The sequence below is a fragment of the Ipomoea nil genome, unplaced genomic scaffold (genome assembly GCF_001879475.1).
Source record: "Ipomoea nil cultivar Tokyo-kokei standard unplaced genomic scaffold, Asagao_1.1 scaffold3321, whole genome shotgun sequence".
NCBI lineage: Eukaryota > Viridiplantae > Streptophyta > Magnoliopsida > Solanales > Convolvulaceae > Ipomoea > Ipomoea nil.
The window spans coordinates 1,905,162-1,926,728 of record NW_017619749.1 but is presented as its reverse complement, the minus strand read 5'-3'; the positions used below and the strand labels follow the sequence as shown (position 1 = coordinate 1,926,728).

At 36.4% G+C, this 21,567-nt stretch overlaps 4 protein-coding genes across 6 annotated transcripts; 1 reads left to right on the top strand and 3 right to left on the bottom strand.

Moving 5' to 3' along the window:
- Positions 1-496: 496 nt before the first annotated feature.
- On the bottom strand, positions 497-19,910 carry LOC109170309 (cyclin-D3-1-like). Of its 2 annotated transcripts, XM_019319359.1 has the most exons (5): positions 19,898-19,910; positions 1,601-2,143; positions 1,310-1,511; positions 1,091-1,221; positions 497-990 (listed from the first exon to the last, which is right to left on the bottom strand). In XM_019319359.1, the coding sequence occupies exons 2-5, from the start codon at positions 2,105-2,107 to the stop codon at positions 766-768; spliced, it is 1,065 nt and encodes a 354-aa protein (XP_019174904.1). In that variant the 5' UTR covers positions 2,108-2,143; positions 19,898-19,910; the 3' UTR covers positions 497-765. The 2 variants fall into 2 exon arrangements, with proteins under 2 accessions (XP_019174904.1, XP_019174903.1); XM_019319358.1 differs by lacking the exon at positions 19,898-19,910 and having other exon boundaries at positions 1,601-2,243.
- On the bottom strand, positions 5,435-9,563 carry LOC109170311 (protein DCL, chloroplastic-like). Its single transcript, XM_019319363.1, has 3 exons — positions 9,174-9,563; positions 7,724-7,838; positions 5,435-6,091 (listed from the first exon to the last, which is right to left on the bottom strand). The coding sequence occupies exons 1-3, from the start codon at positions 9,488-9,490 to the stop codon at positions 5,924-5,926; spliced, it is 600 nt and encodes a 199-aa protein (XP_019174908.1). The 5' UTR covers positions 9,491-9,563; the 3' UTR covers positions 5,435-5,923.
- Positions 14,851-16,883, top strand: LOC109170307 (F-box protein At1g47056-like). Its single transcript, XM_019319357.1, has one exon. It carries the CDS (start codon positions 15,014-15,016, stop codon positions 16,619-16,621), a length of 1,608 nt encoding a protein of 535 aa, XP_019174902.1. The 5' UTR covers positions 14,851-15,013; the 3' UTR covers positions 16,622-16,883.
- On the bottom strand, positions 17,456-20,603 carry LOC109170310 (mannose-P-dolichol utilization defect 1 protein homolog 2-like). Of its 2 annotated transcripts, XM_019319361.1 has the most exons (9): positions 20,299-20,603; positions 19,379-19,532; positions 19,099-19,171; positions 18,880-18,946; positions 18,652-18,711; positions 18,220-18,280; positions 18,100-18,141; positions 17,729-17,837; positions 17,456-17,684 (listed from the first exon to the last, which is right to left on the bottom strand). In XM_019319361.1, exons 1-8 carry the CDS (start codon positions 20,449-20,451, stop codon positions 17,734-17,736), a joined length of 714 nt encoding a protein of 237 aa, XP_019174906.1. In that variant the 5' UTR covers positions 20,452-20,603; the 3' UTR covers positions 17,456-17,684; positions 17,729-17,733. The 2 variants fall into 2 exon arrangements, with proteins under 2 accessions (XP_019174906.1, XP_019174905.1); XM_019319360.1 differs by having other exon boundaries at positions 17,456-17,837.
- Between the last annotated feature and the right edge of the window lie 964 nt (positions 20,604-21,567).

Genomic DNA, 21,567 nt, shown 5'->3' with positions numbered 1-21,567 from the left:
TGGTTGTTAGATGATTGAGTTAATTAGAGAGTATAACTAGTTTATAACATTAGCTAATTGTAGAAAAATGTTTAGTAAATTAGTTGTTAGCTGATAGTTGTTCATATGTCATCATCACGAACTAATGAAGACGACATGTGAGAATATCTTGTTCTGATAAAGTTGTATCTATGAAAGTAAAATAGTACAAAATAGTAAGAAACTTGCAATTACTATTTGAAAATATGTATTAAACTCTATTCTTATTTTTCGTGTAATTTCTCTCAAATTACATAGAAAATATAAACTACAAATTGCCATGTTATTATTATGTATAAAGAAATTATACTTAAATTTTCTAATACATTTTAATTTTAATATTACACAGAAATAGAGTTTATCTAATATACACACGAGTAATAGTGTGATTTTCCTCATCATTCATTAAAAAATTTTTTTAAAAAAAAAAAAAAAAAAAACACACACACACACACAACACAATAACTACGCAATTAAATAATTAAAGGCTCCTCTTGATTGCTACTTTTTTTTTTGGTTTGTTTTCTTATGGATAAAATGCCAACCATCTCCACCTCTAGCTAGTAAGGGGTACAAATCTCCATGCCCCATCATACATACACAGTTAACCACAGCACATATGAAAAGGGAGGGGGTTGGATTGAAACTGCAAAGATGGTGAGCAATTTAACATTATTTCGACATTATTACTATATATATAGTCATCACTAGTCTATACTAAGAAAATTATAAAGCTAATTAAGGCTATTAATCTTGGCTAATATTCTTGCTCCTCTTTGATAATGGCTCTGGGGATGAACACACTGATGAATCATTCCAATCTTCCCAGCTAAACGACACATCCATCACCCCTTTTGGGCTCCCCGGCAATGGCAATGCCATTCCCATCCCGAATTTGCGCTTGTAAGCCCAACCAGATCGCATCCTTGTCTCCGCATCTTTGATTATCGTACGACATTCCTCCAGTTTCTCCTGTTTCATTACGCCACTGTTAGTCACATAATCATTGCCGATGTTTCAGATCGTATGATGAATTAATGAAAGAAGCTATGAAATCATTGAAATTCCCAACCTTGTTGGTTCCCAGAATGCTGAGCAGCTGTTCTTGGGACTCCTCGCCAATGCTTGGCTTTAGTCTGCCGATGACATGCAGCATTGTGGCAGCTGCAGTCTCAGAGGGTAGGTAACGCTTGAATCTGCAATCTGGGGTTCACAGTTTCCAATTCATCAGAAAATTTATTGCGATTTAGTCATGAGAAAAGGTTAAATTAAGAAATGGTTGATTAATTACCAGGGATTATGGACAGCAGCACACGTTCACATCTCCTGAGAAACTCGCAGCAGATGCGATTCTTTAGCCCCAGTCTTCTTGCAATGTGATCAAGAAAGGAGAATGGGGTGACAGGGTTCATCTTCCACTGGCGATTGGAGAGAATCAAAAGTTCCATTCTTTGGATCGTTTTGGCCTCGAACACGTACTTTGATTCCTCAACCTGAAACAAATCAAAACCCAGAATGTGTTAGAGTGTTTCCATAGACACAAAACAAGGAACAGATATGGATTTTGGGGAACTTAACGTACTTGGAAATCTAGGAGAAGTGGCACATGAATCTCTTCCACTTTGGCAGCGAGAGCGAGAGAGGCTACAGCTGCGAGTTGACTCGTCCATGGCTTCTGAGTTTGGGGGTCTAAGCTGCAGAGGAACCCATCAAGGTAGTTCACAGCCAGAAGCGCAGTTTGGGCTGAGAAAGAATAATGAGAAACCACTTTCAACACCCACTCCACAGCCTCTTTTCTTGCCTTACCCACACATAGATTCCCCTCAAAACCACTCTCCTGTTCTTTAGACAACAAAGAACAGAGCTCATCGTCTTCCCACAACAAATCCTGTTCTCCAAGAACTGGATCAATGTCATCGCGGCAAAACCTCTCTTCCTCTTCCTCTTCCTCTTCTTCTTCTTCTTCTTCTTCATCTCTGCCCAGCTCCCCCCACTGCTCCTCCTCGCAGTACAGAGCATCCAACAAAAACGCAACCTTTTCTGTTTCTGGGTAACCCATGATGTAACAGAGGCTAAGGTTTCTAAACATTCACTTATTTCATCTCCATTCAAGATTTTCAAAACTCTCAAAAACTGACTCAACCCATTTGCCCAGACTGGGAAGAAGATGGAAGGAGAAGACTTGAGAAGAAAGGGGGTAGGGGAGGGGGAGGGGGGGCTTATATTTTTTTTGGGCATTTTAAGCTTTCTTCTCCGTTTTATAGTTATGGAGAAACAGATGATGGATCATGCAGCGCAATAAATCGACACGTGACACCTGTAACGAGTTACGACATAAAGTGGGCCATTCTTGTAGAGGGTCCCACATTCGAGAGTATGTATATACTATGTTGTATGTATGTATGTACAGTTACCTGGATAATAAGCACCCAAACAAAAATAGTTACCTGGATAATTTCACTGTGGAAACCCCAGTGGATCTTGTCTTTGAGCTAATTTAAACTTTATAACTTTTTTTTTTTTTTAATTGATGACTTATCTGTCCTACGAGGGAGAACTAATGTATTGTCACTTATTTACCATTCAGGAATCAACTGAACTGTCTGTTGAAACGAATTTCAGATTTTCTGACTCCTTGTAGAAGAGGTTTTCGTTATAACATATTGACTATTATTGTTGAAAATAATACTAAACATTGATTAGATGATCACTTGAACTACTCTATAGGGGCGAAGTTTATAACTTTATTACAAGAAGTTAAAAGAAGAAGATTAGCCATAGAGGCGAAAGTGAACAGTTGACCATGGAGATAGAGTTGTCAGCGCTGAAAGTTGGGCAGAAGATGACAACAAAAAATTTGATGTTATGATTTGGAGCGTAATTAAAGTGAGATTACATGAATTGCCTTATTCGCATGCCAGGAAAAAAAGCACAGTGATTATGATTTATGTATGTATCGCTCTCCCTTTGCTTTTATTTTGAGTTTGAAGTGGCTTTATAGGTGGGCCTGCTTGCTGCGGTAGAATAGTCATATATACCTTGGGATCTCTCCTTTACCAAAAGTTACTCCCTATGCATGCCCACTATTTTGTTATCACCCTCACCTTATACTCTTTAGTAGCTATGCAAGCTTCAATAATTCTATGGTTCTACCTCTCCTAGGCTTTTGGATGTTCTTAACATATTTGAAGTGATTAACTAGTCCAAAAAGAGTTCATAACTCTCCATCCTTAGTAGCCATAGTGTGCAAGGATCAATTCGTACCTCTCCCGAACTTTTATAACATGTTTGGTAGAGACTAGAGAGTAATTGCAATTTTTTTTTTTTACACTTTATTCCTTTCTCGTAACCAAACACCCTGTTAGGGACTCTTGAAATTTGAGTGCAATTGTTGAAAACCAATCCTTTGCCCCTTCCCAAACTATATTCCAAAATAGATATTAAACTTGTGGTCCACGGATACCAAGTTGCTTCCGTATGTGGGAGGTTGACTCTTTGTGTTTCATTAGATTGAGAAAATAGTTATGAACAGATACTACATTGTAACAGAGTCAGTAGTACTCAAAAAAACTAAAGCGAGTTATGTACTTGTGCCTTTCCAATCTTTTCCCTCCCTGCATAATTCTTGTATGTCAATTGACCCTACTCAAATTTGGTTGTTTAATACTTATATGCATATATTTTTTGATAAATTTTGACCCACTATATATATATATATATATATATATATATATATATATATATATATATATATATATAATGGAATAAATTTTATCCTTTCGAATTGTCACCTGGATATTTTAGCACTTGATAGTTGATAGTCAATTTGAGACTTATATCCTTGGTGTGCGCTCTAACTATTGCATTTTCCAATATCCAAGAGGTTGGTTCTCATGCTGAAAAACTAGTTGAGACAAAAAAAAAACAGTGTATATCCATTAGTTTAATTACTTGTGAAATTAGCTTTGATATTATCGATGGCGCCCACAAGTGTTGAAAGAGTTTTTTTTTTTTTAACTATGAAGATAGTAAAGAATAGACAGCGCAATCGAAAGAAAATAAATTGATGAATGATTGTTTGGTTACTTTTATGGAAATGGATGTGTTTAAAAGTGTTGATAAAAGAAAAAATATATATACAACATTTTCAATCGTGGCCAATTGTAAAATGGAGACATTTATTTATGAATGTAACTTATACTTATATTTCTATATTATTGAGAGTAATATTAAATTTAAATATTGACACCACCGAATTTTAATCTTGACTCCGCCACTACATATTCACAAAGTCATCACCATTCACTCAGTTAACTCGATCATTACATAAAACAAAATATACACACACACATTAGAGTTCTACTAAATAGTACATAAACTCTCAAATCTTACTACATTGATGTGACAGGCACTGATAATCTATTTTTTTCATGTAGGTCACAATACAAGTGTCAAAATCAAAATTTTGTATGCGCGGAATAAAAAGTTTGAGAGTAGATATAATATTTTCACACACATTAACCATAGTTTTGGGAAGGGTGGAGAGAAGAGAGGAAGCAAAATGAACAGTAGTGGCAGCGGCAAGTGTCAGAGTATTAAAGGTGGTTGCAGAGGGGCAGTGCGAAGTGTATACGAAACAGAATAAAGGAAGGAGAAAAGGGTAGCTGCATTTACCATATATGAACCGCATGTACGTATGTTTATACTTATACACTGCGCTGTAGGGAGAAAAACATAGCTTAGGTGTATGTATGGTGAATAGATAGATAAATAGGCGTGTTATAGGGGGTGGTCTGCTACGATAAGTTGCTTTCTTTTCTTTGCTTTTCCTTTCTTTCTTTCTTTCTTTTGCTGCCTGCATCTTGCAAATAGTTGTTGTTGAATTGAATTCCCTCCCTCCCTTCCTCGCTCTGTTCATGGGGTCATTCCACCGGCTCGATCTCCCAGACAGATGTAAAAAGGGACAAAAGAGAAAGGACTACTGATTCGCTACCCTCTCTCTGCTGCTGTGTATCTCAGACCAACTGGCCCGCCAAAATTATTTCTCTATCCATGGGAGGGAAAAATCCCAAATTATACATGCATTCCCGCTTTAGCCTATAAAATTATTATTCATAATATACTCCACTTTAATTCATTATTACTTACACTACTCCAATCTCAGCTTGAGTTCAACAAATTCAAATCCAGTATTTTATTACTCATTTCGAGTAGCTCACAACCCTAATTCAACTCTTTCTATCATTATTCAGTTAGAATTCTACTACATAAACTCTCAAATCCGGACATTGATAGGTTGGAATACATATAGTATTTTCCATTCAGCTATGATCCGTATAAGCCCCTACTGCATTGCTGATGTGACTGAACAACCTTTGGGATGGCCGGGAGAGGTCTTGTCCTACGGAGTATGTTGTACCAGTAATGTAATTAATTTATTATTATAATTTCACGGACTATAAAAATCATAAATGTTCTATGCGTCCTAGCATGGACCGACTCAACATTTATACGCTTCTGTTTGACCAGTTTCATTGCACTAGTTTACAAAGCTACACAAGGCTGTAACTTGTGGATAACTATTATGTATTTTATGTCCTGTGTTGTGTTCATCAACTTCCAACACAAATATCATCAGCCCACCTAATCATGTCATTGCCAGAATTACTTGTGCAATGCCACGGCAGAATAAATGCAACGCAAGTATTCGCCGGGACAGTCAACATCCCAACTAATTAACATTTACTACATTCATTTTCCATGTCCCGCCAATTAAACTACCGTGAAGGTGATGGTCTGCAGCATGTATTTGGCTATGTGTGGGTCAAATGATGCTACAAAAATGTATGCCAAACCAATACCCACAGCATTACAGCTTCTTGGTGCTCGATCGAGATGACGAGAGTTAACTTCCCATTTTCAAATGTTTTCTAATAAATATTTCGGCAAAGGATGGATACCTATCGCGAACATACCATCTGAGACACTTGTGGTAGGAGAAATCTATCCATCCGCCGTCTGTTCTCACCACGAAGAGGCACCTCGACTGTCTGAATTGGGGATGACGATCAACCTACACGCAGAACGGAATAGCTATTTATAACCTCCATAGGAGATTCTACAAAACTAAAAGTCACATATGATGATAATGGAATTGCTGGGTTTATTAGTCAAATGCTAATTCTATCTCTATAAATAACACGACGGAATGATGAAATAGGGACCAAAACCAAGTCTGCCCTGGATCTGCATATCTAACCATAGATGCTTGGTCCCTGTGGGTTGTTAAGATTTCTATCAATACACCGGCAAGGACCATGTAAGACCCAACATTCACTTTCATATGGATCATATCCGATTCACAAGTGGGGTGCAGCATTGTGGGGGTGAAAAGCAGATGGCATGCAAAGTACGAGTGAAGAATAAGATGCTCAAAATTTAGAACTTTTCCGATTTTGATAGTTCACCTTACAAAAAAAAGTCAAGACAAAAATTTAACATTTCAAACAAACTAGGACAATTTATTTTTCTAAAAACACTGCCTGCAAATAGGCATCAGCATCTAAGTATTCCAGACCCAAAATACAGAGAAACATAGCAGTATTTTACAGGTAACTATTATGATGTATTTAATAGTCCCTTGACTATTGATCTTTACCAATTTTCATTATCGACTTTCAATTTGACCATAACTGGTCCCTTGACTATTGATTTTGTTCCAAATTTGGTCCTCTGGTTAAATATCAATTTAGTAAACATTAAATTTAAAACTAATAATGTAAAATTGTGGTTCTTCACATTCCCACTAATGATGAACTCAATGTATTAAGTTTATGAACCCAATTTTTCCATCTCTACAACAAGCCAATTTTTACATTATTACCCTTAAATTTAATGCTTACTAAATAGATATTTAACTCGAGGACCAAATTTGGAACAAAATCAATAGTAAGGGACCATTTATAATCTAATTGAAAGTCGAAGATAAAATTTGGTAAATGTCAATAATTAATGGATGATTTCTGAAATTAACTCAATTGCTTCAATAAAGCTTTACTGAGTAAAATTGTAAAAAGTGCTAACAAAACTTTTAATAGATGAAGCCATACGAAAATTCAAAATTAGAATTCAAGCACTTAAGAATTTCAACAAATATAATTTTAAAAAAAAAAAAAAACAAAGAAGGCAGCAGGTTTTCAGGTGATATTCATATTGAATTAGAATAACAATTAAAAAAAAACACACACACACACACACACAAATAAAATAACTACTATATAGTCCCTCTGACCATTACTCAAGCTATAGCAGAAAAGAAGAATGACTCTGTGCCAATAAGAAAAAGAGAAAGGAAGCAAGATTTAAAGAAAGGGTTTTATTTGTTTTTTGGATCAGAAAAATGCTTTTTGAAATGTGAAAAATAATCCAGCTGGATGAAAACAACAAGATGCCAAAACACTAATCAAGTTTAGTAACATACTTATATGCATAGTGTGAAAAATAATACAGCTGGACGAAAACAGCAAGACGCCGAAACAGTAATAGAGTTCACTTACAAATATCATTTTGATCTTAGTTGCAATGCTTTAACAATATGAGATAAATTTTACTTTTCAAAAAAAAAACAAAAAGTTAGAAATTTTAAGAGAATGTTCAGTAGATTGGCCAGTAAACAAGCAATATTATCACGGAGTATGAAACATACCATAATTGAATCAAGGCCACAGCCAATTTTATCTTCACAATGAGGGTGATGAGCAAGAAGCTTCTCTACCACAATTTTTTCATCTTCAGCTGTAAGGCGTTCTCCATCCAAATACCTATTAATAAAAATGATAATAATTGTCATTATTACACGTTTATGATTGAAAAATCCAAGAAAATGCAATGGAAGCAGACATGTTTGCAAACAAATTACAGAGATCATAGAGAAACAATACAGCATATGGTAAATTTTTTTCTGAACTCATGGAAGAGACAAGCACAAGTGCAAATCATGTTTTCTTCTGTATTTCAGCAGAGGTAACGTTTCCACAGAAATAAAATAAAGCATATGCAAAGAATGAGTTCTGCATGTTAATAAGCATAAATAGCATTGGGAAGAATATTTCATGGAAAAACAAAAAAGTTTATGCTTTAATGAATGAATGAAATTAGATTGACCAGTAAACAAGCAATATTTATTCATTAGATGAAAATTGATGAAATTCTTAATTGAGTTCAATTGGTGAAGAAATTATTGTGTGATGTGTTTAAATAAAGAAAAGTACTAAAATAATAATAATAATAAACCAAAGAAAGAAAGATGTTGAGAAGAAAATTAATAAAAAGTTAAAAACTTGTATTTTACTTTCATTTTATTACTATCAAATTTTTATAGGTCTCATTTTCTGATTAATTTTGGTCAATTATCCACATCCACACAGCGATTATTGCATACGTTTTCTCTTATGAAACAAGAACTGAAAAGGAGAACACTATATCTTCTTTCCATTAGGGCCAACCAAGTGACAAGCCAAAAATGGAACACATATGAAATGACCACAAAGCAAGTCGGCATTGGAGCATCTCATATTTGCAGAATACTATAAATCTACAAACTTATATTCAACTTGGGAATGTTATGATATGGAGCAATCCTACTAAATATATGGCTTAGGGTTTTGACGAAATCTGCACCTCATTGGTGTGCATAATAGTGATAGACTCCAGGTAGATTATAAGTTGCACCTTAGTGAATTAGCAGTATTCTATTAAAAAGTCAGATGTCATATTGAGTAGACACGGAAATGAATTTAACAAGTACTATCGTCTTTAAGTAATTCAATGCAGAACACAATGAGATTACATGCATTCTCATCTCTGCCAAATAGCCTTTATCCATTGTTTTATGTAAAAACAGATGTGATTTCTCAGATTTTTGGCTCAATCAGATTGGCTCAGCGCATAAGCAACCTCATATCTAATTAAAAACAGTAAGCTAACGATTTAATTCTAGGCATCGTAATACAATCAACGCTACACAGGAAACTCGTATGATCAACACAGGGTAATTTAAAATAAAGCAGCTCATCAAACAATCAAACGACATGCGATAGAGGTAACTGAACAATGAAGAATATTCGAAAAATGAAAATTGTGAGAAATTGGGAAACCTAGTAGAGTGAATAATATCTTTGACGAGGGAAATGACGGGCTTGATGTCTTGGAGTATCTCAGCTTCTTTCTCTTTCCATTTCTGGTAATCTAGTTCCGACCACCTCGGGAACCGAGGCGGCTCGTTCACCCTGAGCACGGTGGTGTCCGGGTTCTGGCCCGCAGAAGATGAGTCCTCGGGTGTCTGAGAAGGCTCAGTAGAAGCGCAAAACAGTCGGCGATTAAGGAGACCGAAGCAGAGGCCACGGCTTTGCTGGTGGTGGTAGAACCGCAGTCGGAGAAGCGACGCGACCCTGAAGAGCAGCGGAGCAGCCATAGTTTGCAATTGAGCTCAGCGAAGAGGCGACGCCCGCACAGAAAGCTAAAGCTCCATTGTCCATTCTCGTTTTGGGCTCACCAATTTTGTCCGTTCCGACTATTGGGCTTATTACTTCGTTTCAAGGCAATTTATATCCTACACCACGGCGCGCGTTGCACTATGCGCCCAAATGCAAAACGACGTCATTTTAATTTTTATTTTTTTTGAAATTTCCCACCCCAGTGAATGACAGTAGTTTTTTCTTTAAAAAAAAAAAAAAAAAAAAAAAACCCGCTGTTCAAGAATGTACATAATGTTATACTAGAATACACATAATTGTATACATGAATGTACATAATTATATAACAAAATATACATACTCTTTTTAAAAGATAATACACATAATCTAACATAATACATAATAAACATAAACTTTTAACATAATACACATCAACTATTAACATAATACACACAAATTTTCTGATTCGGATGTACATAATTGTATAAAAGAATGTACATAATTGTATAAAAAATGTACATAACTGTATGAACCAATACACATAATTGTATGAACAAATACACATAACCATGTGAACAAATACACATAATCCCAGCAACTTCCTACCGTGCCTCCCAAAACGACGTCGTTTTGGGAGGCGCGCGTCGCACAGTGCTATGTGCGTCGTGGTGTAGGGTATAACGATTGTCGTTTCAATGCATCTTTTTCTATTATGGGCTCCGTATCTTTGATCCAGACACGTTTCTTCTTTTTTCGAGTACTACTGACTCTGTTACACCGTCCCGATTAGACTCAAACTCATGACCTCCCATTTGAGAGTCACTGGACTACAAGATAATTGGAAACGTTTCTCCTTTTTTCCTTTTTTTTTTCCATAATAGTTCAACTTTTCATTCTACCAGTTATACCATACTCCGGTCCAAAGTATACAATTTACATACGAAATGCTCACAATTTGAATTGCGAACATTTAGTATGCAAAATTGTAAATATTCAGTATGTAAATTGTGTATTTTTTTACCCAGATCAACATAATAATTTGTTTTTCCTTCCTTCCCCCCGTGACAACCAAGTTAAGTTGGTCAGGATATTAACTTGATAACTACAAAATTATAATTTTGACTCTTAGCGGGAGTGTCTTATTTATCTTTCTTCTTTGTAGTTCTTTACCCGTTAAGATCACAAAATGAGATCTACTCAATAACTACAAAATTACAAATTTGACTATTAACAGAAGTGTTTTATTTCTTTCTTTTTACTCATTACGATCACAAAACGAAGTCTACTCAATAGTCAATACACACTTCTAAATAGTTATTGATTTGAATCACCTTACTATGTACTTGAAGAATCGATTCAAAGTCATGTGGTCCATTTATTTTATTAAATTTAAAATCCAAACAATGACTTTGAGACTTCCATTGATTCATTGATTCACAAAAGCAAAAGGCCAAACCAGTAGGTCACGCCCACGGCCCACGAGAAACTTTCCATGGCTACCTTCTTCAATACCACAAACCACCTTTTATTTTCTTTACTTTTCTATTATCATATATTTTCTCCATTCAAACTCTCTGACTGTGACGACACAACATCATGGCTGGTCTCTTCCAAACAACACAGACGAAAAGAACCCATTCATCCGGTCCACTCCGTTCAAAATCAGTTAGGCTCCCGGTCTATTTGCATTATACCATACGTTATAATGAATTGAACCAATGCATGATATGCAACTAGCCCCCCGGCCCCCACGGCGGCCCGGGGACCACCGCAATTGCAACAATTTCTGAGCTTTGCTGCCATGGATTTCAATCATGAATCTCCCGCACCAACAGACACGATAATATGTGCGTTATCATCTGCGTGTGTTCGTTTCCATCGCCTTTAATTTGGTTTCCTTATCCCTCCCCTCTGACCATGTGCTTTAATTTGTACAAAAACTTTGTGATTGATATCATGTTCAAAGTAGTATAGACAAGTTTACGTTACAAAATTTTTGGCACGTGTACGTGACACAACATGTACGTGGCGTGTTGAAATCTCGAGTGAGGTCCTATGAGAATATGAGATGGAATTATAATTACGGTCGTACTTTTGAAGTCACTTCGATTAGTGTTGAAAAATAATTTGGTACTAAAAGCTCGTATTACTATTGAGAAGTTTATCATCTAGTTATTTCAATATATGATATTATATGGGAGTCGTGCTTAAGTTAGAAGTGGGACCTACATATTAGTGTGGGTGCGAAGTATCTAATAAAATAGGTTATTACAAACTAGAGTAGTCATGGAGTACCCAAGAGAAAAGTCTCACAAAAGACTATGGGTCTGTTTGGCAAACTTAATTGAAAAGATATAAGTTAGGAGCTGAAAGTTGAAAAATTATAAGTTAAGAGTTGAAAATTGAAGAGCATTGAAAGTGTTTGGTAAAATTAACTTTTTGATAAGCTGATAAATGTAAAAAGACTAAAAATGACATCTTCATAAAATTTAAATTAGTTTGTTTACATATTAAAATTTAACATTCTGTCTATTAAAAAAAATAACATTTTGAAATAAAACTATTAGCATAATCATGATCTAGCATCTCATAATGAAGTAGCAATATTGTTGCGAATCTCATTCATCTAATAATAATAATAATAATAATAATAATAGTAGTAGTAGTAATAATAATAATAATAATAATAATAATAATAATAATAATAATAATAATAATAATAATAATAATAATAATTGCCGTGAAAGTTGCGGATAAAGGAGAAGAGAAAGGAGTTTTTAATTGGGAAGGTAAATTATGTCATTTCTTTAAAATAATAAGGATTAAAAAAAAGTTAGGAAGTTATGGACTTATTTTGAAATGCTACCGTTCCAAAATAATCTCTTCTTTTTTTTTTTTTTTAAGCTAGGAGCTTATTTTGGGAACATTACCAAACACAGCTTATCTTATTAGTAGCTTAAAATAAGTTATAAGCTCCTAAATAAACTCTGCCAAACAAAGCCTATAACTAGTTTAATAGGTGGGATGCCTTTTTAAAATTAAACAAACACCCCTCAATCTCTATTATATAGTGATAGTCATAGTCTAAACAACTTACATTATGAACCCTTTATTGACATCTCTAATGTGGGACTATATCTTATATTGTACTAATTAAATTAAATACAAATAAAAAGAGTGAACAAAATATGTATAAAATCATACAATTCGATACATATAACATTATTATTATAAGGAAGGGAGATACCCTACATATACACACTACTTACCTCAAGTGAGGTTCAAACCTTTCACATCCCTCTTAGGGAAGCAATCGGGTACCTAGACCACAAGGTCCTTGGTCGATACATATAACATTATTAAACCTAAATACACCTTATCATGCAATTCAAATAATTTTGCTTATTTCTCCCATTTGTAGCAATTTTTAAATGAAATTTAAAGTGTTATATTTAGTTTTTTAATTTTATTTATTTGGGTTGATGAGGAAAACTCGTAGCTACTATAGCTTGCAAATTACACATAAAAGATAAATCGCACCTGATAAAATTTGAATTCCTATGGCAAATCATGATAATGGAATGAAGGATTTGGTTGTGCCTCTCCCCCACCCCATCTGACATCTGTGGTTCTAGAAATTGAAACTTCAAAATTCCTGCGGGACATCAAAATAATGGAGAATAGGGCGCGGTTTGACTGCGGGGGTGGATCCAGATTGGTTTCAACTGGAGACATTATTGAGTCCACCATCTCAGCATTGCAATTTGCAGCTGCAAATTGCCCATCATATTTACACATGTATACAGACAGATTTTAACTGTGTTAGGTGAAAAAAGGTTCCTCGGCAACATGCCGATTCCCTGTTCCGTAGGTAAGGTTTGAGGCAATGGCAGAAAGACACGCGGCCCACTTTCCGTGCTGGGAATTGGGAAATGGGTGGTGCGCTAGCTAGAATGAGCACGCAAGCGCTGTTGCCCATCATCTATCATCCATGATGCAAAATTGTTTGGGAACAATAAATGAATAATGTTAGGCTTAGCAAATAAAGACTTGCACGATGATTAGTCTTAATGGCATTATTAAGCACTTGAATTTAACATTTCAAATATCTTTTGATTTGGTATGGTGTAATATGGTGGATAGGATAAGAGCAATGTCACTTGTGATTTTTGTTCAGTTTTTTCTGATCAAAACTTAAGTTGGAGGAAAGAGAGAATACGTGAGATTTTTTATTGTTTTTTTAAAGAAAAATTAGGTATTTTGTAGAGTTTATAAGGAAACAAATAAAAAAATATTAAAGAAGTATGGCTGGTGCATGGTATGCACATCAACCGTGTTCGCTAGTGCAGTTAACGTAATTTGTTTACATTTATTTTGTTTTGTTGTTGTTGTTGTTTGTTTGTTTGTTTTTTTTTTTTTTTAAACTCTTTTCTCCTCCCCTCTCTCATTTGGCAAAAAAAATTGACAAAATTTGTTTCGAGCGAATGCTATATATAAGAAAGCCAAAGAATGGACAATCCATTGAAATGTATTCGATTAGAGAAAAACAAATTTAATGGAGGACACATCAACATTGGTTGGTCTAAGGAAATTTCCAAGTATTAATTACATGAAAGGTGACAACAATGGTATTTTCTAACAAGTGTGTCCAATTTCAAGAGTGAACAAAATATTCCATTAAATACCTTCAAAATTTCTTCGAAAAAGGGATTTCATTAGTACCAGCAATCAAATATTTTTATTATATTCGTATCTATAATCATCAAAACATGCTTATTTATCAAATTGTGCTATTTCACCACCTAATAAGATAAGAGTGGGTTGAGAATTTATAGGACTTGCCCCACCAATAATGATAAAAATAATAATATAAAATAATGTTTTATTCGTATTTTAATATGTGGGCTATTTAAACCTTTTACTAGTTCCATTTTAAATTATTTAGACTCATTATTGATTTTAAAATTTTGTATTAATATACGGAGGGTTGAGATATGCTAGTATTTTTTCTGATCAATCCCGCCGTGCTCTAAAACATGGCATGCTTCATAGTTCATACTTCACCCCTCTAAGGTTCTAATCCGCTTAGATAATACTAATCGTAATTAAACTAATTATAAAATAATTGTTGTAAATTGTTATTAAGGAAAGGAGTAATATAGTGGAAGACTTTCAGTCTTTCCTTGCTCATCGGGGGTATAAGGGGAAGAGTAAAAGTTAAAGGACGTGTATGAACGGCAAGAGGCGCGAGTGGACAGGAAAGCAAAACGAAGGTAGTCCACACGGCAAGCACAGTGGGGTCACACACATTGAAGTTTAACCTCCAAAGTGGATATAACCATTTCGCGAAAGGGGGATTTAAAGCAAACAAATCTGTAGAAAATCGGAATTAATTAAGTGTGAAGGGCGGTCCTCCGCACCAAATCCGCACCGATAGCTTAACAAATTCACAACAACCTGGGCGGAGGAAGAGAGAGAGGTACGGGCGACGGAGCTACGTCGTTTCACGTACGGTCGAGTGGATGGGCCAATCAGCTTCCACTGCCGCCGGAGCTCAGAATCAAAGCCACCGAGGAAAGTCCAGATCTACGGCAGCGATTTCCCCGATGAAGGAGAGTGAGAGCTCGGATGACGTCACCGACGGCTCTATCGACGACGACGGTGCTTACGATTACACTTCCAATATTCCGGACGAGTGTTTGGCGTGTATATTTCAGTGCCTTAGTTCCGGGGACCGGAAGCGGTGCTCCCTCGTCTGCCGTCGGTGGTTACAGATCGAAGGACAGAGTCGCCACCGTCTCTCGCTTAACGCACTAGCTGACCTTGCCGACGTTGCTACCTCCATATTCTCGCGATTCGATGCGGTCACCAAACTCGCCTTAAAATGTGACCGCAGATCCGTGAGTATCGGTGACGAGGCCTTAGCGCTTATATCCTTTCGGTGTCGGAATCTGACGCGCTTGAAGCTTCGGTCTTGCCGAGAGATTACTGACTCCGGGATGGAAGCTTTTGTGAAGAATTGCAAGGGTTTGAAGAAGCTCTCCTGTGGATCTTGCAACTTCGGATCTAAAGGCATGAACGCTGTGCTCGATAACTGCCCGTCACTGGAAGAATTATCAGTGAAGCGCCTCCGTGGCATCACAGATGCGGGTGCAGCGGAGCCAATTGGTCCCGGCGTCGCTGGCGCATCGCTAAGAGTTATTTGCCTAAAGGAGCTTTACAATGGACAGTGTTTTGGACCTTTGATTATTGGATCGAAGAATTTGAAGACGCTTAAGCTCTTCAGGTGCTCTGGTGATTGGGATAAGCTTCTGGAAATGGTCGCCGAACAGGTGAGCGGACTCGTCGAGGTTCACCTTGAAAGGCTTCAGGTTAGTGACACCGGTCTTGCTGCAATTTCGAACTGTTCACATCTCGAAATCTTGCACCTTGTAAAAACACCTGAATGTACTAATATTGGGCTAAAGAATGTTGCTGAACACTGCAAACTTCTTCGGAAGCTTCATATTGATGGATGGAAAACAAATAGGATAAGTGATGATGGGTTGCTTGCTGTGGCAAAGCACTGCCCCAATTTACAAGAATTGGTTTTGATTGGAGTGAATCCAACTCGAACTAGTTTAGAGAAACTGGCTACAAATTGTGTAAATTTAGAAAGGTTAGCTTTGTGTGGGAGCGAGACTGTTGGTGACCCAGAGCTCTCCTGTATTGCTGCAAAATGCACTGCATTGAAGAAACTTTGTATAAAGAGTTGCCCCGTGTCAGACCAGGGAATGGAAGCTCTTGCCAGTGGGTGTCCAAACTTGATCAAGGTGAAGGTTAAGAAATGCAGATTGGTAACTACCGAGGGTGCAGATTGGTTGAGGGCAAGTAGGGGTTCCATTGCCGTGAATTTAGATACTACTGAGTTGGAGAATCCTGATGGGGCTGCTAGTGATGGTGGTGCCCCTGAAGTTGGCCAGGAGAATCGGCAGTTGGGTGGCCAAGATGGCAGTGGTAGTATTGCATCAAGCAGTAATGGAAGATCAACCTCCTTCAAAGCAAGGTTAGGGCTTATTACAGGGCGGAATTTGGTTGCGTGCACATTCAGAAGGTGGTCAAGCTTTGGTGGAAATTCCAGGAATAATTAGACAAAGGAACTGGTTGATTTGGAGTGGAGAACAACACTTCTGATCTATTCAAATTGTTTTGTGTTGTAGTGATTTTCTGTTTGTCTTTGTGTTTCTAATTTGGCTGCTCTGTTTTAATGCCTTCCATAGATTACATTTTTATGTGTGGAAGTCTGATTCTATAACATGTCTGAAATAGTGCTTTGTTCTTCACTGTGTGCTACCCAAAATGCTAGACTGATAACAGTTGAATGGGGAATAGGTTGTTGCTGTTCTTTAATCACTTGGGAAAAACTAATTTGCAATGTGGAATTCTTCTGTCACACAGCCAAGAGGAATATCAGCACTCTTCTAGCAATGATAGACAACAGAGAAACTTCCTCTTTTCAAATCTCTATATTCTATGCTCCGATTTTCAGCATGATCTGGATTTAATGCGTATGACTGTCTTCTTGTCCTCGTAGCTGTATATCTTATATTTAATTGCTGTCTATAGTTTCTGCTGCCTGGTAAGCCAGCCTGCAATGTTAATTTTATTTCTCCAATATCTTGGAGGGATGTAAAAATGCCATTTTGAATGGTGTTTGCTTATAGGTTTGATACTTGCATCCAGTGCATAGGAATCTGTTATCTTTGCCTCCTTTGTTCATTCAAAGGAAACAATTGCTTTGTTTGTTACACCATGGGAGAAAGAGAAAAGAGTGGAAGGTCATCCATTTTGTGCTCTCTAGACGCGCATTTCAGGGTTCTTGTTCATGAACTTTGCATTGCCTATTTGTTTTATTCTTTTAGTTCACACTTTCAGGTCGAAACTGCACCGTTGTCCTACTGTTGATAACTCGTTCCATTCAGGTATGTCCCAAAGAGCACAGGTAAATCATGCAAGTGCGAACATAACATAACAGCAACATAATGCAGGAAGAATGAAATTCAAAGCAGTTACAACATGCGATCTCTGTTTCGCAACTGAGCAAAAACAGAAATAAGTAGTCCCCAATAGAAGTGTTGCAACTGAGCAAAATGGTAAATAGGAAGTCCCCAACAAAAGTGCACCTTAAAATGCCATGGTTCTTGGCAGCTAAACCGGGCAGTGAAATCAACCCATTCTATGTCCTCGCTTGCATGTCCAACTTCTAATTTGTTTTCTTTTCCTTCTTTGGGGTTGGCTTCGCATAAAGGCTGATTTGACTCAAGATGGTGCCATTCAACAATATACCAAGCACAGAACCCATGACAACTGAAAAAAAAAAAAAAAAAAAACTTTAACAAATATGGCAAAACTACAAAGCTCAAGTTTGACAGATACAAACTTATAAACAGGGAAATTTTTAACCTTATTCCAAGAATTCAAGACACTACTATTCTTAAGGTTCAATTGTGACATTATCATACTAAACCTTAGTTTGAGACACCATTATACTAAAGGTCAAACCTGGTGCATAAAGCAATAGCATCATGCAGGGTGATTAATTGAAAAGTGAGTGGAGAGAGATACGTACCAGTCATTGGAGCTTTTTCTTGTACGCTGGTAAAAACTCTCACTGTTGGAGAAAGAAAAGAGAGATCTATTAGAATTGCAGGGTTTGCCTACAACAATGAATCATTTAGAATGAACTTACCCATGGAACCGGCAAAGTTCATCATGAACGTTAAAAAGCTTAGCTCTCCTGTGCTCTTATTCTGCACAAGAAACCAGAACACAATAATGAACTCTTTGAGAATGAAAGCAGTCAGCTGATAAGAAAACGAAAATGATATCATAATTTTCAAGGTTCACAAGACTTCTTAAAATATCTATTTCTCTAGGAGGACACTATGCTTAGCTTATAAATTCATGTACTCTTAGAAATACGATATAAGATGTGTAACTGAATTGCAAAGGTTGTCCAATCACGATATTACAGTTAATGGAAAGTGGTGGCGAACAAATAGTTAGTAGTGTTCTCTAGCAATTAATATCATTTCAAACTACAGAAGATTATTAATTATTAGAGAGAAATGCACATCCGATATCATAGGGAAAAAAAGAGAGGATCAACTTGCATGCCTACCTTAAAGTTCTTCCATATCTGAGGAATTCGAGCAAAAAGGAATATAGCATACTGGGAAGCCTGAAAAGAACACAGACAGGAATTCAAACATTGAAGTCACTTTGAGTTCATTAATGAGAAAAGCTTGATTCTGTCAGAATGAGGATCCTAAAATGAAAAAAGAAATACAAAAATAAAACAGAAGGCATAGGAATATCCATAAACATGGTATTAAAAGTCATTACTTACGAATAGAGCCTCAAAAAGGATGGGATCAATTTTTCCTGTTAAAATAGTTGGCGCTATACCACAGTATCTATTATTAGATCAGTAAAGAAATGCAAATGTTCATCCCACTAAAAATAAATTTTTTAAATATGCAATACCAGAGTAATGGCTGCAAACCTTGCGTACACTCTCAAATTCATTATAATACACAATTATCCAATAGAGTAGCAAACAGGATACAGTAGTGCGATCATCCATCTCTTTGTGCTCAACGGTTTAGAAAAATAATAGATGATTGCAACTAAGATTAACGCTGCAACAAGGAAAAAATGGTATTAGTGAAACTATGTTCCAACAGATAACTATGATAGTAAAAAACAATTAATTGCAACTTTTGGACTTCATTGCCTCGAGCCACAAAGGAGTGGCTATCAACACAACACAAGGGTAGGGCAAAAAATTCAAACTTTATGAAGAAAACAGAAGAAAGTCGTTAACCAGAAATAAAAATACTATGTACCTTGGATTAGGAGAAATACATACTCGCCAAAAGCTGAAAAGGGAAGTCCTTTGTGAAGACAATATCCCAAGGCAATTGTATAACCAAGTAATTCAAGCTCAAAGGCTACCACACTAAGCCCTCGGATGCTTCTGTGATTCAGAATCTTTAATATCTGCAAATGGAGATCAGAAGCAGAGTCATGCATGCCTACAAAAAATGCTCTATAGAAGTTCCTATTATGCTAAGAATAGGAACATAAGTCTGTAAGGAAGTAAATAGAGCTCTGTATAGAAATGATGTTTTTTTAATGAAACACAAGGTCTAATACAATCGCAATGAACGTCAACCACAGATCTCCACATGCCAAAATATGTCATGAATACCCATAGCCTCATGGGGTTAGAAAGAAACTTCAATAAGTAGCAGACAGAAGTTCATGTTACCATCCACAAGCATGGTAGACTTGAAGCGTACCAACCACTTATTAGTAAGGCCATTCCATAACATATTAGGCATTAGTTTTGTGATTAGAACAACTTCTTAAATTCCCGGTTTCCATCTTTATCAATGAAAAGCTGGCACACCAAAAAAAATTTACAATTCCATTTTTCACTATATCATGCATATACTAAGAACCTAAAATATCTATGCCCAAGCCAAATCTCCAGCAATAAGCTACCACAGGACTTCCTGGTTCCTTGAAAGGGTAAACTGGGTTCCTGAAAGTTCATATTTTTACTGAAACCAACTAGAAATTCAATCAATTAAAGCTCAATCACAGTCCAACTAACATAACCGGCTATACATGGATCAAGAACTGGCATCATTCAAATGTTCAACCTAATTGCTTTTGTAAATCTAGGATCATTCAAATTAATGCATAACAAAAGAGAAAGACTGAATCTTTGCAGTGGCTATAAAGAAAAATAGAAAAATACCTGAGGAAGCTTGACAGTCATGGAGGCGGCGACTATAGCGTAGCCCAGTAGCTTTGATATTAATGGAAGCAAACAGTCCTTCTCGGGGAATTCGCCTTTGCTAAGAGATCCAAACGCACAGCTAAAGTCCATCCCAAGAAACTTCATCTCCATTGCGGGTCACCTGAAGACACCCCAATCTTCAGTCTCCGAACTTCAAAGAAAGATTGAACCTTTCGAATCTGCAACGAAACAATAATGAAGGGGAAGAACGCTTCAGAGCGCGGCAAATTATATATACTTCTCCTTGAGAAATATCTATTGCAGCCAAAGTCTTCTTCACTGCTCTAACTATTGTACGTTTGTACTCCGTATATTTCGAAAAAATACTGCGTATAAAATACGGAGTAGAATGCCTGCATTTGGGCCCATATCGGGCTTGTTTGGTTATCAGTGGTTAGTGGTTAGCTGTAGCGAGTTGTGTTAGCGGTTATCAGATAGCAAATTATATTAGCGTGTTTGATCAACAGATTGTATTAGCGGTTTATAAAAAAGTGTTTGGTAAAATTAACTGTTTAGATTAGCGGTTAACATGTAAAATGACATATATATCTTTATAATAATTAATAATAATAATAATAATTTAAATAAATAAATAAATAAATAAAAAGAAAGAAGGGAGCAAAGCTGCTCCCTTCTTGGCTTTTGTATTCTCACTTTTCCCACCGTCCTACATAGGTGGGAAAAATGGGAATAGAGTCTTGAGGCTCCGGCTCCACAAATTCATTTGTTGCCCATCTGGGATGGGCAACATTGAGGAGCCATTTTGGCTCCTCAAATAAAAGTTTAAAATTTTTTTATTTTTAATTTTTAATTTAATAAACAGGGGTGTTTTGGGGAAAATTTTAATTTTCACCTAAAACGCTAACTTCAAACGTTGCACTTTGCAGCGTTTGCAAAAGCAGCGATTTAGAGCAAACTGCTGCTCCAAATCGCTGCTAACCAAACAGATTTTTTTGGCGTTTTGACATGGTCAAATCGCCAAAAATGGCAGATCCGCCGATAACCAAACATGGCCATCGAGTCATTCCAATCGTTATGCTATGGACTCGTGTCCAGCATACATTGTGGACACGGTAACGGTGTCGTTAGTGGTACCGTTATCTTTCACCATTTTTTTTTTAAATTTCAGACCGCTTCATTATAAGAGCATATGTTCATAATTTTATCACTATATGTTTATAATTGTAAGTTCATAATGTCAGACCTCTGTGTTCATAATTCCAAAAT